General features: G+C 41.4%; 1 protein-coding gene across 10 annotated transcripts in view; it reads right to left on the bottom strand.

Moving 5' to 3' along the window:
* The window catches only part of Rim (Rab3 interacting molecule), a 137,766-nt gene that overhangs the window by 72,816 nt on the left and 47,700 nt on the right, over positions 1 to 17,250 (bottom strand). For 9 of the 10 annotated variants that reach the window (XM_072302882.1, XM_072302879.1, XM_072302881.1 and 6 more), the window contains exons 2-3: positions 16,935 to 17,139; positions 3,074 to 3,755 (exon numbers count right to left, since the gene is read on the bottom strand). In XM_072302882.1, the coding sequence (XP_072158983.1) occupies positions 3,074 to 3,755; positions 16,935 to 17,139 (887 nt within the window). Of the gene's footprint in view, positions 1 to 3,073; positions 3,756 to 7,346; positions 7,437 to 16,934; positions 17,140 to 17,250 lie in introns of those variants that run through there. The other variant, XM_072302888.1, reaches the window with a different exon arrangement.

Here is a 17,250-nt window from a genome sequence, read left to right as displayed (position 1 = left end):
TGAAGTGCAGATGCAAACTTCCCGCTCATGAAAAAAACAATAGTCTACGCGGTATGAAAATATGGCAACCTCGATCTCAGCATTTCGGCTCACCTGCTGCACTTTGCCTACACTATAAGCAACACAGGGTCAGGAGAAATAATGCTAGATTGAGAGGTCTGCTAAAACAGCTGTATTTAGACTCATATGGAGTATTTTTTGTCGTGTGAGCGGAGAATTCATATTTTCCGTTACCATTTTACTTAGACTAAACACGTTAATATCTTAGTTGAGAGTTGATTTCCGTAATTTTCAGTTGAAAAATCGTGTCTAACGTGAAATTTTGATTAAAAAACATGTATCACAATGCTTTTTGTAGCTTGACTGATGGTCCTCTCTAAGTAGCGCCTTCGACACCGGAGAATACTTCTAACACTACACCGTTTTGCACATGCCATCTGACGTGCAAATTGCCTATCCTGCACTTGCCGGAGGATGTACTGGGTTTTGAGGTGTAGACAGCTCACTCGCAACCAACGCAGGGGTGCAAATTGTTCTCGACCGCGACATGCTCATGATGGCTCATATAAATGATAGCGCATGATGAGTACATTTCACTGGTACGTATTCTTAAAGATTTCAAAAAACTTTGCATTCGAGCGGATTTAAAGAATGCCGTTAGAATGACAAACTTTTTCACCATCACACTTTAGACATAATTATTATCATTTGCAATTGAGACTGGCAATTGAAGGACAAATCTTCATCTTTTATAAGTAAGATCCACCGCTGGTCCATCTCGAGGACTACCTAACTATTATCGCTCTTCAAATTACACACACTCAGTTCAAAGGCGATTTTTCATATACATTTCTACCATTAAATCTACAATTTAAAATAGCAATGAACAGCCAACATTATTCGTTTTGTCAGAGATAAGTCGAAATGTAAATGCTGACATCACAGTTCCCGACAGGCACTGTCGGAAAATTGGAAGCACGAAAATCGCTGGGCGAGGGATTGCGTGCTTCTCACGCCGTTTTAAAAACACAAGTAAGTACCGTGAAGCAAAAATTTCCCAATTTTTTTCATTGGTGGTTTTTCAGAGCTATTTCTTGACCGGTAGACACCCTATTACAAAGGTATTACATACCCCGTAATCGTCAAAAAGCCCCAACATTTTCGGGTCTTGAAGAGTCTCAACATGGACCAGTGTCCATTCGCACTCTGCATTGAGTAGATCTATGGCCTTTTGTGGCACACTCTTTGGTAGCATTCATAAATTACAAAACGCACTTTTCCGGCATTTTTGACACCCTCTTCCTCTTTTTAAACGCTCCGTAATGCAACCTCGGACCCTCTCTTAATAAATACGTAAAGCTTGACCCCGTCCGCGCTTAAGATCTCAAAAATTATGAGAAACTAGTGAATGAATAGCTGTATAAAATTTAAAATATTATTAATGATAGATGAAGTGGAAAATAAAGTCGATAAAATTGGGAAGATAAATGCACTTTTATCGAAAGGTTGCGCGGACTTCCTGAAGATTTGGTATGATTTTTACAGATACTGCCGTTCAAGGGAAAAACGCCGTACGAAGATTCAAATATTGCCACATTTCTAGCGATTAAAAATGGATTTTTAAGGAGAGATAATTCCAGGGTGTCTACTAAAACAGACTGGCCAAAAATTAGTACATTTACAGCACTTTTTCGCTACATTCCCAAGAAATTCAGTACCTCCTCAACAGAAAAATTCAGTACTTTTTCAGTACCTCCATTCGACGAAATTCGAAAAATTTCAAGAATTTGAATATCTAGCTCAAAAATGAAAAACATTCCGGACCACCTTGCGGAATTTCCGCACTGTTTTGGTACATCCGGACGGGCCTTAAAAAATCAGTACTATTTCCGGACTTTCCGGACATGTAGACACCCTGTAAGTATTTAAATTTTAGATACTTAAGATCAAATTGCAAAAAAAATTATGTGAAAAATTGGAAATATATTTGGAGGTTTCTCGGAAAATTCGTGTTTTATTTGAGGAAAAATAGCAACGTCTGAAGGCTCATACGGCGTTCTCTCTTAGCAAGGCAGAATAGGAAGGTTTAGGTAACGCTGGCATTGGCCCCCCTTCCCTTTTAGACGCAGCGTTACGCAGGCTCCTACCCCCTCCAATTCCCTGGAGCGTTACGTAATTTATGAACGCTCCTTTTTTTTTTTTTTACTCGTCCAAGTTGGAGTCCTTTAATAGAGAGTGTTAAGACAACGCGGCTCATGGATGTCACAAACGGGAATAAAGATTACACAAATTGAACGTTTTTCGTAATATTTGATCAACTCATTCCAGAGTCCCTATCTCCGTTCCTTCTCTCATTCCGTTTGTTTCTGGCCGTGCCCCTGATTCCCCAGTCCATTCCAGTTTTAAATCTTTGAGTGGGTCAGTTGCGCTGGTCACAAAATCGTGTTTTGGTGCTTTATCCTTCCAGATCGACTAAAAATAATAAGACCTGTCCAAATAGCAACTTCCTACGTTGAATAGTAACCGAGTTAACGCGCCTTAAAAAACTCGATTCATGAAATACGTTATGCACAACCGCTATGGATGACGTCTTAAATCGAGTTTTCAAGGCGAAATATCTCGGTTACTATTCAACGTAGGAAGTTGCTGTTTGGACGGATCTTATTATTTTTAGCTAATCTACATGAATCAAGCATCAAAACATTCTGTGACCAGCACAACTGACCTATTGGTGAAAATGTAATCTGTATTCCCGTTTGAGGCACCGTAGAGGTCTAAAATAAAGGAACCAATCAGAAATGGATTCGTATTGTCTTTACTCTCAGTATAAAGGGACTGTAAGTTAAAGCGCCACGTTACGACGATCAATTTGAAAGCGATCAAATTGGGCCTCTCCTGTGTATCGCATCCTCACCGCACAGGTCTTTTTCCACCAATCAGAGCTCTCAGTTGATGGCTTTATTTGATCGTGTATCTGTAGTTTAAGTAGCTCACAAGGAGCTGCCCGCGAGAACTTCAACCGCGCGTAGTTAAGGGTACTCGAAGGAGAAGGAAATGGGAAATGGTGACTCACCCTTATCATTCTCGCGCTCCTCGCAGCTGGTGCAGTCGGGCGTGGAGCGGAGCTCGTCCTCGGAGGAGGAGAAGGACCTCTGGGCGTTGATGTCCCGGGGGTGGGCGGGGTGGTGGTGGTGATGGTGGTGGTTGTGGTGGTGGCCGCCGCGGGGCGCCACCCGTCCGTGGGCGTGGGCCGGCCCCCCCGGCTCCTTGGCCTTGGTCGAGTTGCTCCTCTTGTGCTTCTTGCTGAGGCTGTTGTTCGGCTGCTGCCCGGGCACTTGCGGGACCTCCCTGTGTTGATGCGGGTGGGGGTGTGGGTGTGGGTGTGGGTGGGGGTGCGGGGGTTTGGCCTGGTGGGCCCGCATCAGCTCCTCCATCTCGCCGCGGTAGAAGTTGATCTCGGCCTCCTTGTCCGGCTCATCTTCGGCCTGGTACTTGTGCTCCTGCTGGGAGTACTGGCGCTTGAGGGAGCTGGCGGATTTCTGGAGGGGTTGGTTCTCCTTCTCGGCGGCCGAGTGGGCTCGCTCAAGCTTGGGCCGCTTGTCGCCCCCGGGGAGGCTCTGGCCCTGGAGGTCGGCCTCGATGCGCCGGATGATCGGATCCCCGCCCGAGCCTGGGACCCCGCCCTTGTTGATCCACTGACCGGTCTTGCTCAACAGCTCCTGTTTCTTCCGGCACAGGATGCACACCCAGATCACCTGCAACAAACAAACACAGACCTCTTAGTTTCCAGCCGAATAACCCTTACCACAGGAATCAGGGTGTCTCCCAGTTATGAAAAACCTAAATTCGGGACAGGGTAGAGTCCCTTTATACCCAGAGTTAAGACAACTCGATTATCAGCTGACTGGCAGCCGGCCTTGGCTGGCCATGGAGGCCGAAACGAGTGCACCCAAACGAACGATATTGAGGGATAAGGATCAGGAATCCTGCGACGTCTGTCACACAAAAACAACAACATCAACAAATTGATCAATTTAAAAGAAAATGAGATTGGTTTGTGAATAATTTCTTAATCTATTTTCATTTTGGACCGATGGAAATAACAATTTACTGTTGATAAACCACAATTAGGTAATATTTTCATTATTCTTGTTCACATTCGAGGTACCGCCATCTTGGTGCACTCGTTTCGGCCTCCATGAGCGAGAACCAATCAGAATTGGATTTTTTTTTAGGCCACTTTCAGCCCAACCAAAAGGTAGCCAAAAGTGAGTTGTCTTAACTCTGGGTATAAAGGGACTCTAGGACAGGGTGTCTACTAAAACAAACTGGTCAAAAATAGGTACTTTTTCAGTACTTTCTCAAGAAATTGAGTACTTCCTCCAACAGAAAAATTCCGTACTTTTTCAGTACCTCCATTTGACGAAATTGGAAAAATTTCAAAAATTTGAAATTGCGACAAAAATGACAAAATATCTAAAAAAAATTCGAACCTTTTTGCGGAATTTCCGCACTTTTTCAGTACTTCCGAACCGCCCTTGAAAAATCAGTACTATTTCCGGACTTGTAGAAACCCTGTGGCAGTCATTCGCGAAATTTCCGAAAGTCCTCCGGATGATCGTTGAAAAGTTTCCAAACACGGAGGTTTTGTGAAGTCAACTTTGACCGGACACTACCGGTTCATTTTTCCAAACATCACGTTCGAACTTTCGGTTTTCCGCGATGACAATACTAAGTAGACTTCCAACGATCACAGAGAGGTATTTGAAGTAGATTGTCGATACTTGCTCCATTGGCCAGTGCGGAAGATCGGGTCATGGGTGACTAGTAGTACTCGCTTTGAAGCTCTCACTTTGACCGTGTATAAACGGCCTCACAAGGTTGAAATAGGAGCTGAGAGGGGTTAATCGATGACCTCAACGTTTACACGGCTTACCAACGGGAGGGCTGGAAAATGCAGCGATTTTACTCTGTTCCGAGATTTTGTTTCGACGTGTTGATGGCCCGGTTAGACACCTCCTCTCATCAAATTCGGAGGAATTTTACGTGACGTATAATTAATGAGATTATGATCGCTGACGTCGCGAATTGAAACTTTCGCTGACAGTAAAAGGCGCACCCGCGCGCACCATATACCGGGTGTTCCAGAGCATCCGTCGACTATCTTTTCTTCGAGAATTTAGCTTCGGGACGAAAATTTCAAGGGGTAAATCGACCCCCAAAGAATTCAATGAAAATATTTTCAGCCTTGCGAAACCCCATCTTGGAGGGGTTTAAAGGGAAGCACCCATCCCCCGTTTCTCGCACATTTCAAATAGAAAGGGTATGTACTGACTTCGAATTCTTTATGGCCAAAAACAGGAACTTTTTGTTTTATGCTTTTCTTCCCTAAACCCGCATTTTTCGGAGTTACGAGGTATTTTTGGGGCAAATTGCAATTGGACACTGTAGGCGTATTTGTATTGAATTCTTTGGGGTCGATTTACGCCTTGAAATTTGTGTCCCGAAGCTCAATTCTCAGCTGTTCCCGAGAAAAGGATAGTGGTCGGGTGCTCTGGAACACTCGGTATAGCGCCTTCAACACCGGAGAGATACTTCAAACGCTACACCGTTTTACACATACGAATCATACGATCCGATGATTAAATGGACCAGTAGGCAAGGTGCGAATTTAAGGATTCAGATGCACGATTCTTAATCAAAACACGTAGACCACGATTTGCGTAACGAAAATTACTGACATCACCTCCTTGCCAAGATAGTGACGTTTTCCGATGCATTAATTGAAACTTCCCGCTCACAGAAAAATCAATAATCGACTTGAGTTAAATCGCACACCAAACGTTACCGTTCGGTATTGAAATATGACAACCTCTCTCTCGGCACTTCGGCTCGGCTATTGCACATTGTCGACACTTCAAATAACACAAGGTAGGGTTGTTACACTGGTACACAGGTACACTCTTCGATTGAGAAGCTTGTTAAAACCGCTGTAGTGCGCGATTTTGACTTACGTGAGGTATTGTTTTTCTTGGGCCCGGGCAATTAAAAGTTCCTGTTAAGAATGTAAAATAAAAACATATATAGGTGTCTTAGTTAGGAATTCATTCCAGTAGTTTTGTTGCACGAATCATGTTTCATGTAAAATTATGAGGGGGAAACATGTATCACAATCCTTAATTATTCTTACCTAGTCTACCTTTCCATTCAAAGTTTTCCCAAGCAATAAGAGACGCGCCCGCGCGTACTCAATAGCGCCTTCGACATCGGGGAAATACTTCCAACGTTACACCGCTTTACACACGTTATCTGATGTGCAAATTGCCTACTCTGCACTTGCCGGAGGGTACACTGTGTTATAAGGTTCAGACCTCCACCCGCGATCCACAGATCGGGCGATCGAGCGTATTCATCACGCCTGCACTCCCGAACATCGAAAAAAAAGATCACTCACATATCAAATTCCGATCAATGTAGACCATTTGACGACAGTCGGTCACCCTCACCATGCAACATTATTCTTTAGAATATTCCTGCTAAGCTTCCATTTCAAAATAATGGGAAGTAACGACAGGGTGTCTACTAAAACAGGCTGGCCGAAAATCAGTACTTTTACAGTACTTTTCTGGTCCACTCCCGAGGAATTCAGTACCTCCTCATATGAGAAAATTCAGTACGTTTTCAGTACTTACAATTGACGAAATTCGAAAATTTTCAAAAATTTGGATTTCTCGCTCGAATTGCGACAAAAATTCCGGACCTCCTCGCAAAATTCCGCACTTTTTCAGTACTTCCGAACCGCCCTTAAAAAATCAGTGCTATATCCGAACTTTCCGGAAATGCCGAACTTGTAGACACCCTGGTAACGAATTTAGAACTGATAACCCCCGACACTTGGTTGGAAATTAGTTGCGGAATTTGATCGTCTGCCAAGACCTATGGGCGAGGGGATGATTCCAATGGGCCCTGTCCACACGAGCACGGTTCGAGGAACTATTCGACGAACTGCTCAGTTCCCGGAACTTATTCCTCAAAATGAGGCATGCTGTCCACACGAGTTCGCCCGAACTGGAACCGGAACTTCAATAAAACTATACAATTATTGCGAAATAATAGATTATTACGGTCGCCAAAGTAACAAAAATAAATGTCAAGACATGTAAAGAACGTGTTTAACAAAAACAAACAAATTCACATCAAAAGAAACTTATGCAGAGGCTCGGAGTACGGAGGAAGTTCCGGGCTTTGGAGGAAAAAGTTACAGCTCAGCTGAAAACTTGTTCCGGGAACAAGTTCCTCGAAATAAGTTCCGCGAACCGCGCTCGTGTGGACAAGGCCCAACTAACCGATGAGTGCGACGGGTGGTGAGCGGTGAAGACCTGGCCAGGTGGACGGTGGATGCGACGCTCGATGGATCGTGGACGCCGGTCTCGGTGCGGGAGCCGTCGAGGAACTAGGGGCCTCGCCGTGGGTTCCCGCGACGTCGTGTAGTCTTTCCAGGGATAAAGCCCTCTTCAGCGCCACATTTTTGCCAGTTATTCCACTTATTACACTTTAAACCCTTACAAATATCCTCCTTTAATTGCACTACCGGACAACCTACAACTCGCGAACACCATCGGCGCAAGCTCCTCATCGCGCTGACTGAGGACTTTTCCACCCAGCTAAGGAGCAGCGTCGTGAGAGCATACGAACGTTGCCAAATTTTCTCCGAAAAAAACTCGAGTTCACGAAAAACTCAGGCGATTTCGACGTGAATTTTTCGAGCGGGGACCCGAAAACTTTGCGACTAGAATCCTTTGAAAAATTCGGCGAAAAAATTCCCCTCCTTACCAGGAAAATTCGTCCTTCATCAGAGTCGAATCGGCAACGTTGGAATGTTACATACGGTGTTTTGCACGTCGAGAGGCACTCCAAGGTAACTTTCGTCGAGCGCACTTTGTTAGCCTCCCGTCGAGCCGCTCCTTGAGCCCCCCCCCCCCCCCCCCCCCGGTGCGGAAAATGATGACTTCGGCCTCTTCCGTCTTCAGAGCAGCCCCCCCCCCCCTCCCGCCGGCTGGTAGGGTTCCCGCCAAAACACGTTTTTAATTAATAGCGTCCTCAAAGCTTTGTGTCTTCTCCCGGGTCCCCACTACAGATTAATAGTTTACACGAGTAACAATGCCTCGAGAGCGTCACAAGTTGCGATGCGCGGATGAGGAAACCACGTGTTTAAACCGCTGCCATTTCAACGGAGAGACCGGTATCTTCGGATAGGGTGGAGGGAAGAGGGGTGGCGATCGACTCTTCCCCGCCCTCTCCAATCAGCCGCCTTATTAGTGATAGCAGCGGGCTGATTGGTGCAATTTATAGACAAACCGACGGATGAAGAAGACGAAGAGAACATAGAGCGATTCTATTTTTGGAAGCGGATGGTTACGATGGACATAGGGTGTAAGTAATAAGCTAACTAACGGCAATTCACAAGAGACCCTTTAGTTAGTCCATCCGCCCCCCCCCCCCCCTCAACTATTATAATAGCTTAATTTGCCCTTCTTCATCATTGTCTGTAGCTTTGTCTATCAATTTCAATAATCAGCCCTCCGGTCAATGAATAGAGCATTGGAAAAAAAAAACACATCGGATCTAGAGTCCAGACTCTTGAAAACATTGACAAGAAAAAATACTCTTGATTCCATCGGATTTGTGCTTGAATCAAAACGAAATCCGCTTAAATTAAGATGCTTGGTTCTTGATTTAAGCTAGATTCTGATGGATCAAGAGTACTTTTTCTTGTCGAGTCTGGGCTCTAGATCCAAATGTGTATTTTATTTTATTTTTTTTTCCAGTGAGGGAGTTCCAATTTCCTGATATAAACCTGCAATTTTGTATCTTTCTTCTAGATTATTTTAAGATCTTCCCCCAGAGTTCAGGAAAAAAAGACAACAAAGTTAAATAATGAAATCTCTGGGCAAAAACAGAAAAAAATTCAGTCTCCGACACAATTTCCCGGGTTTTCGCGGATGTTTTCGGTTTTCTACTGAATCCTAGTAATTTCGGATTTTCAGATTCTAGACAACTTACCTAACTGTAATTAACAATAAATGATAGCCGGTGCTAAATACTGTGTATAGACCTCTTTAATAAAACATAATTGGTTCAAATAAATCGTAGAGGCACAGAATTATTCACATCCCATATCATAGGTAGCAATAATTGAGGAAAACGTCGTTGCGTGTTGCCGTTGCGCGTTGTTAATAGCGCCTGGATGCAACTAAACGTGCTCTACGGATGTCCGTGCTGTATATATGAAAAATTGAAGGCGCGCTGACTTTCTTACAGCTCTCGGTGGCGCGCTGTGATGTGACGTTAGTTTCACCGGAGAGAGTAGTAACTTAAGATAACCGGGGTACAGGGAAGAGGGGTGGCTGTCGACTGTCCCCCGCCCTCTCTCATCAGCTGCCTCTTGTGGTAACAGCAGGCTGATTGTAAAAATTCATAGACAAACTGATAGACAAAGAAGACGAAGGGAAAATGGATCAATTTTATTGGCTGAAACGGGTGGTTCGTTTTAACTAAGAGCCAAAACGGTGGCCTAACTGGAGGGTCTATTTAACTCTTGGTAAAACTTAATTCATTTAAAGAAATTACCATTTTGAAAGAGTTGTATAATCTTTCTTGTTGATTCATGTTGTTTCAAACAACAGTTGATATTTTAAAATTCTTTTAAGATACTTTTTTTAGTAAATTTTACTTTTCGTAAGTTTACTTATTTAATTTTCGAGAATGAACCTTTTAATGGTTTTTACACGGATTATTGACATGGATAGACAAAGCGATAGGCAAAGAAAATTGCGTGAACCTATTGGTAGAATAAGTGGTTCTTGTAAACTAGGAGGAACATGATGGACTAACTAGCAAGGTTTTTTGTAGGTTGTCGTTAGTCAGTCCATTACTTGCTTACCTCATTTGTCCATTGCAATCACCCGCATTTACCAGCAGGATCGCTCTATTTTCTGTTTATCTTTTTTGTCTATCAATTTTAATAGTCAGCCCACAGGAGGAGGAATACTTAAAAGTATTGATGAGAACATGCATCAAGTAAGTCTTCCAAGGTGTCAACCAGAACACGAGGGGCCATCATGATCAAAATATTGAGATAAGAATGATCATATCTTATATCTACAGTAATCCTAAATAAAAGAAAACATACGTGCACAAACATTTACACATAAGTAAGTGGTTGGTGCACAGATGGACCGCTCCAACCTAGGGATCGATAATATTTCCAATCACGTGAGAAAGGTGGGTACGCGGAAAAATTGTGGAAGTGCTCTGATTTTATTTTATTTCTTTCTTTTTTGAGGCGTCCAGCACAGGTGCGGTAGAATAAGCGTTGCTTAAGCTCTTTTTACAATTAAAATATTTTTTCCCCACTGATCAACTGCAAAACCTGGCAACTGAAAAAAAAAGCCAACACTTTTGATGGAAGAAATTTTTCAGCTCGCACAATATTAAGGAAAGCACGGAACTTTATCGACCCCTCCTTCAACCAGCAGATAACACTTGCAGGTCTTGGATGAAAAGAGATTTGGTTGTATTAATAGCTTCTCCTAGGACTGAGATCAGTTAACTGTAAAGATGGACTCAAGATGAAGATTTCAAATCAGCATTATCAAAATGGACTGTGCGATACTATTGGCGCACACATTTAGATGACCATTCCCACACAACCGTCGTTACTAAGTGCTTTACCTACCCTAATGCAGCTACGCAAGGGACGACAATCTATAATACTGAAAAGCAGCTTAACAATTAATAAATAGCACTGCATTCTCTGAAGATAACATTGTTTCATTAACAATCTGAAGCTACCGCTTGACTTAACTAGGTATGACCATCCATAGCAGTTCATAATTTAGGACAAATTTTGGGGCAGTGTCAATCATCACTCATCAACAGTGCCATCTGAATGAATGGAGTGAGTGTTGTTAACTGAATGAAGTAGGTTGTTGCGGACAGCTGGTCCGAGATTGACTTTGGTGCATATCAGCATGCTACGAGCAAGCTCTGGTAAGAAACTGTCCTGATGTTGGGGTGATCGGCAATTATACAGAATGGACAAGACATACCTCTGATACTGAATAGATGCTTCTATTGATCCAAATTCATGACAATTGGGAAAAATTAATCCGGCTCTTCAAGACAAGCATTCAAGAGTAGGAAAGCTGGGCTATCGTAACTCCTTGAGCAAAAACTATCACTGTTAAAGTAGGTAAACACTATATATCGCGCCTGATCGAAAACCGATCGAAATTTCTTTTTCACGACCCGCATGATGCAAAATAGCGGTCACTCGAATGAAATTTAGGAGCAACGCATAAGAAAGTAAAGGACAGAGACCAAGAAAACCACTGAAATTGAAATGAAGTTTATTTTACCGAAACTAACCTCACTTTCTTCACAGCCGCCGTGCCGCCAAAACAAAACTTGGGACATGTGTGCCAACGTTACTACTTGAAGAAGCGAGATTTTTTCATTTTTTTGTAACTTTTATAAGAAGAAACTGACGCTAATCAATTTTTTTTAAGTAGAAGATCAATTTATAAACGATTCTCCCGACAAAGTCTCGGAATTGCTCGATTATTCTCGGTTTTTTATCAGGATGATGGTTCAAAGTCTTACAGTGGATTTTTGTGATTTTCTCTGTGCAAATCTGATTGTCTGATGATTTGAAATACCGCGCGAAGTTATGAAAAAAGCCCGCGAAGATTCGCGAGCGCATTTTTGCGCGGGAAAATCTTCTTTGCTTCCTTAATCTATATTTTTTCCTTGAGGTTTTGTTTTAGCGGTGCGCGAAAGTTCTAAGGAAACAGCGGGGCTCTAATATTTTTATTTTCCAAATTTTAGTCAAAATCCCGACAAAAAACAACGATATTGACTTAAAATAAATTGGCTTGAGAATGGTAGGATTGGTACGGTCTCAGAAAGCTAAACATTGTTTTTCGGTAGGGGAGAGGGGTGTCTGTCTGCGCGAAGGGTGAGGGACGAGAGTAGAATTTGGGCTAAAAATTCAATCAATTGACGCAAGTATGATTATGAACGGCTCTCTGATCGTAGTTATGGATTCGATCAACATGAATCGATTGGAAAATAAAAACGAACCAATCGATAGCGTCTCGATCGGCACACCGATTCGATGAACAACCATGAATTGATTGACAAACCAGTGAATCGATCGACTTTTCTGGGTGCCTATCAAGTCCCTGTAGATTGATTCACGTTTTAATTTTCCGGTCGATCGATGTCGATCGAATCTATCGCTTCTGATCGTGGCAAAACCATCCTACTTCTTTCAAGTGATCCCAACCTAAGCTAACTAGATTCCTCCTGGTAGCGTAATGCCGTGTTAAGGAAGAACGGCGTGTGAGCCCTCAGACGTATAGCCAAATATCCTCAAATAAAATTGAATTTTCAAAGTTCGTGAATATTTTCCCTCGCATTTTTCAGAGAATTTTATTTTTAGTCAGCTCTAAATTACCTGAAAAATTCGAGATGGAATATTCACGACACGGCTTAAAAATCAAAATTTTACCGGAGGAAATTAGGCAACTTTGGAGTGTCTATACGGTGCACTATGGTCCACAGACCCTATTTAACGGAACTTTAGTCAAATTTTGAAGGTGGGAAAAATTAAAGTTTGGCACTACAGTTTTATCATACATACTCCCATGGATCGTCACCTAAGTTTTCATCGACTAATGATGATTTATAAGATTGTGACGGACCCTAACAACAGAGCGCGCGACAGGTCTTCATTAGCTGATTGTGGGCCGCATTCGGTGGTGCGTTACAAGGTGTTTATTTTACCGAGTTACGCATCATCTATGTAAATTTTTGGGCAACATGGTTCCACCTGGTGACAAAAGACTTCCTTTTCACCCAGTTTCATTAATTTTGAACTGAAATTTGTATGCTTTTTAACGCTGCAAACATACGCCAAAAAATGATAGAAATCAGTGAAATTCGTAATTTTTAGGAAGCTCCAACTTTTTTTTAATTCTAGTTAATGCTTTGCGGATTGAAAAATCTTGTTCTACATATCCTTAAGTTTAAAATGAGGCCAATTTAAATGTCGCCTTTTGTCGCCTAATGGTCGAAATGAATTTTTTTCGGAGTGCACCTCCGTGCATCAAAATGGGGAATATTCCATGCATTTTTGGCGTTTTTGCGACTGTTAAATTTTTTATCGGTACAAAATGAAAGTATTCGTATATATTTTGATCTACTGAGTCCGGAAATGACCTTGGTTTTTTCTTATAACCTCTCACTTTTCCGAAAAAGCGACTTTTTCCCGGGAAAATGAGCAAATTTGACGTATTTTTGCCATAATTGCAATTCATGTTGATAATTATACTGGACCCGCGATAAAGAGATTCTGTTATGTATATTAAGCTGCTAAATCCGAATATGACCTAGGTTTTTTTATCACCCTTCAGTTCTCTGATAATGCCGATTTTCCCGAGCCTTTTGGGTAAAACCTTTTCCGGACTCTAAGTGTGTTAAAAATACATTTTAAAAATGATTTCGATGTGCGATACATCGATTCTTATGCATTCTGACTTGCTAAACCCGAATATGGCCTTAGATTTTTCCTATCACCCTCATTATCCCGGAAAATTCAATTTTCCTTGGAGAACGAGCTTTTCGGGTAAAATCGGGTTTTCCGAAAAATTGAAGGGTAATGGACAAAAACGGAGGTCATATTCGGATTTACCGCCTAAAAATACATAAGAATAACCTCATCTCGACCGACAGACATTTTTGTTATTATTTTTATACATGTCAAAATAGGGTGGAAAAAAATCTTCAATCTTAAAAGCGCCAGAAATTACATTTGAAGTTAAGTTTCTCGGTCAGGATGTTAATATTTTGTTTAACTAAGATGTAAAATAAAATCAGCGACCCCAAAATCATAAGATCCAACACCTTTTATGGCGGTGCAGTGCATTTTCGAATAAAGTTCCGTTAAATCCAGTCTGTGGACCATAGTGCGGTGTTTTTCCTTAGCACGGCAGTGTACAGTACCTGTACTAAGGAAAAACACCGCATGAACATTCAAGAGTTGTCAGATTTCCCTTGATAAAACATGTATTTTTTAAGACATTCATGCATGCTTTTCCTTGAAATTCTCAGATATTTTAGATTAAATTGCGTACAAAATTGTCTGAAAAGTTTCGTAAAAATTATTCAAATATTTTTCCGTGAGGACGGTTTTTATCGAAGGAAACTTGGCAACGTCTGGAGGTCCATACGGCGTTTTTCCTTAGCACGGCAGGATGAACATCGTTGGCATCATCACTCTCCCATCTTGGCGGGCAGGAGCATGACACGTGGACGCGTGTTTAAGAGCGCTGGGGAGTTAATTCATCCCTGAAATGGTCCCGTTTTATTCGCTCGCAATCATTGCGAGACTCCGTAATACGGCGGCCTTTTACGACGCCTCAATATAAGTGTTTACGACGACGCTCCTGCCCCGCGTCAGTTGGGGCTTTTTGTTTTACGATCCCCGGGTTTTACTCCCCCCACAATCCGCATGGCTCAAGGTTTTGCAAAACTATCGAATCGCCGACCCGGGCCTATCAACATTTCGGGGATACCTAAAGGAGGTGTTTCGGAGACGGTCTAGAGCTAACACCCAAAATATTAGGATACACTGGAAAAAAAAGAAACACATTGGATCTAGAGTCCAGACTCTTGAAAACATTGACAAGAAAAAATACTCTTGATTCAATCAGATTTTTGCTTAGATCAAAAGTAAATCCGCTCAAATTAAGACGCTTGGTTCTTGATTTAAGCAAAAATCTGATTGAATCAAGAGTAGTTTTTCTTGTCAATGTTTTTAAGAGTCTAGACTCAAGGTTTTGCAAAACTATTGAATCGCCGACGCGGGCCTATCGACATTTCGGGGATACCTAAAGGAGGTGTTTCGGGGACGGTCTAGGGCTAACACCCGGAATATTAGGATACACTGGGGAAAAAAAAAACATTGGATCTAGAGTCCAGACTCTTGAAAACATTGACAAGAAAAAATACTCTTGATTCAATCAGATTTTTGCTTAGATCAAAAGTAAATCCGCTCAAATTAAGACGATTGGTTCTTGATTTAAGCAAAAATCCGATTGAATCGAGTGTATTTTTTCTTGTCGATGTTTTTAGGATTCTGGACTCAAGATCCAATGTGTTTTTCATTCCAGTGTGGCATTAAACAACGGGGGCATTTGGACCGAATTTATCGGAAAGGAACCGACCCACATTGAGTTGAAATTGAGAAAAAGAGACTTGAAGTTTTATTATTTATTATTCCTGCATACAACTCTAAGTAGAAAATGAACTTTCACACCTCTATCCATGAACGAATTTCTTTTTTTCGACTTTCAGATTTTGCCAGGAGAAAATACACGACTATAGTGGAACTCGAAAACATTTTTAACTCAATTTTTTCGAAACTTTGGGTTTGTTCCTCTCTGATAAACTCGGTCTATTGTTCCACTTTAAGCTTTTTTCAGAGAGCGATCCTATTTAGCGGACGAATTGGACGTATTTAAACAGAAGTAGCTTACGTATCTGTATTTTACGTTGCCTAATTTTCTCTTATGGTTGGTTTTTTAAACAGAGCATTAAACTACTTTACGCGTTTAAGCTTTTTGTGAATTTACTGTAGATTATGAAAATTGCACTCACAAAAATTGAAGTGTTGCACAGTTTTCTGTTTAAAATTGGAACACCAGATAAAATTAGACTACAGCTGATGTAAAAAGGCTATAATTCCGGTAAAATCCAGTTAAAATAAAATTGACCAACAGTCCCTCTTGAAATGTTCTGTATGTTTTCTTCATACTCTCAGAAAAAATCACAGAAAATGTTAAGAAGTTACTTTTGTTAGTATTATATAGAAATCGGAACCTAATAAGATATTTTGAAAACTTTCAAGAACCTTTCTTGACAGTCGACATTGGCAATATGGCAAGTTACAAGTCCTTCTTTCAATCGGGTGTAAGCTATTGACGTAACCTTTTCCTCGCTGAGATTGTCCTTGAAATCACGTCATTATATAAAAGGATTTTCAATCATTCAACAAATTTCATGCAAAAATGTTCTGAAATTTCACGACAAATAGCCTGAAACTTCCATTTATTAAATGTTCAAAGACAAATTCGATGAAATTCCGCTGCGACAAATTCTTATTTTTCATGTTTACCATATCAGCTCCCCGGTGAATAATTTCATCCATGAACGTTCCAAACAAATGGATCGCACTTAGTAAAAAGGAACCAGCGCGATTACAGTGTTGTTAAAATGTACCCTCTTCGTGTTTATCTAAAAAATGTACCAGAATAGCAAATAGATTTTGCTTCCCACCATGAAGTTATTAATTTTAAATTAAAATAAATGTGTACATTTCAATACCGTACATGTATTGAGTATTTTTAAAAGAAAATAAGAAGTTGCACAATTTTGGAAACACTTTAATAGAGAATTTGCAGGTGTTTGAAATTTGATGAATGTCGTGTTTAAGTGGAAACTACTGAGTAAACTGAACATTGGGATACCCTTGGTTCATGAATTGAACAATTTTGGAGAAGATATGACAAAATGATGTAATCTGCTAAAATACGTGTGTTTAAATGGATAATGCTGCCAGATGACGTCACCAGATGGTGCATTTTCTCACTTTCAAATCTATTTTTATACTTTTTCCCATGTCAGAAAAAAATTATAAAAATACTGTGAAATCAGCTCTTTAAGCACTTTCAGATGAAGTAATAAAAAAATTGCGTGCAAATTCTCCATCTCGCTGGATCCTTTTTGCCAAATGCGATCCAAATGAGCATACATTTTTTCAATATGCAGATAAAGCGACTGCATTTAGACGAGGGACATTGAAAGCTTACCTTATTTGACCTTAGAGTGACCTTGCCTCCGCACCTGGCGCAGCAGCGTATGTGGCAGTAATTACAGACATGGCCAACACCGTCGGCGAATTTAGTTTTCAGGCAAATGTGACACGTTGCGTCGAGCTCTACTCCCGCCTTCTTTTGTTGCTCGTTTCGCTTCCGGATTGTTTCCTCCAAAACTTCCACTTCATCCTGCTTCCGCCTGAAACATCCCAAAGTGACCGGTATATATCAGTATCTAATATAAGAGAAACAACTTAATCGGCCCGAAACACTGACAAAGAAACAACTTAAATCGGGACTAAGGCCGCAC

The sequence above is a fragment of the Bemisia tabaci genome, chromosome 7 (genome assembly GCF_918797505.1).
Source record: "Bemisia tabaci chromosome 7, PGI_BMITA_v3".
NCBI lineage: Eukaryota > Metazoa > Arthropoda > Insecta > Hemiptera > Aleyrodidae > Bemisia > Bemisia tabaci.
Note: the sequence above shows the minus strand (reverse complement) of the source record. Positions and strands in the feature narration are given on the sequence as shown.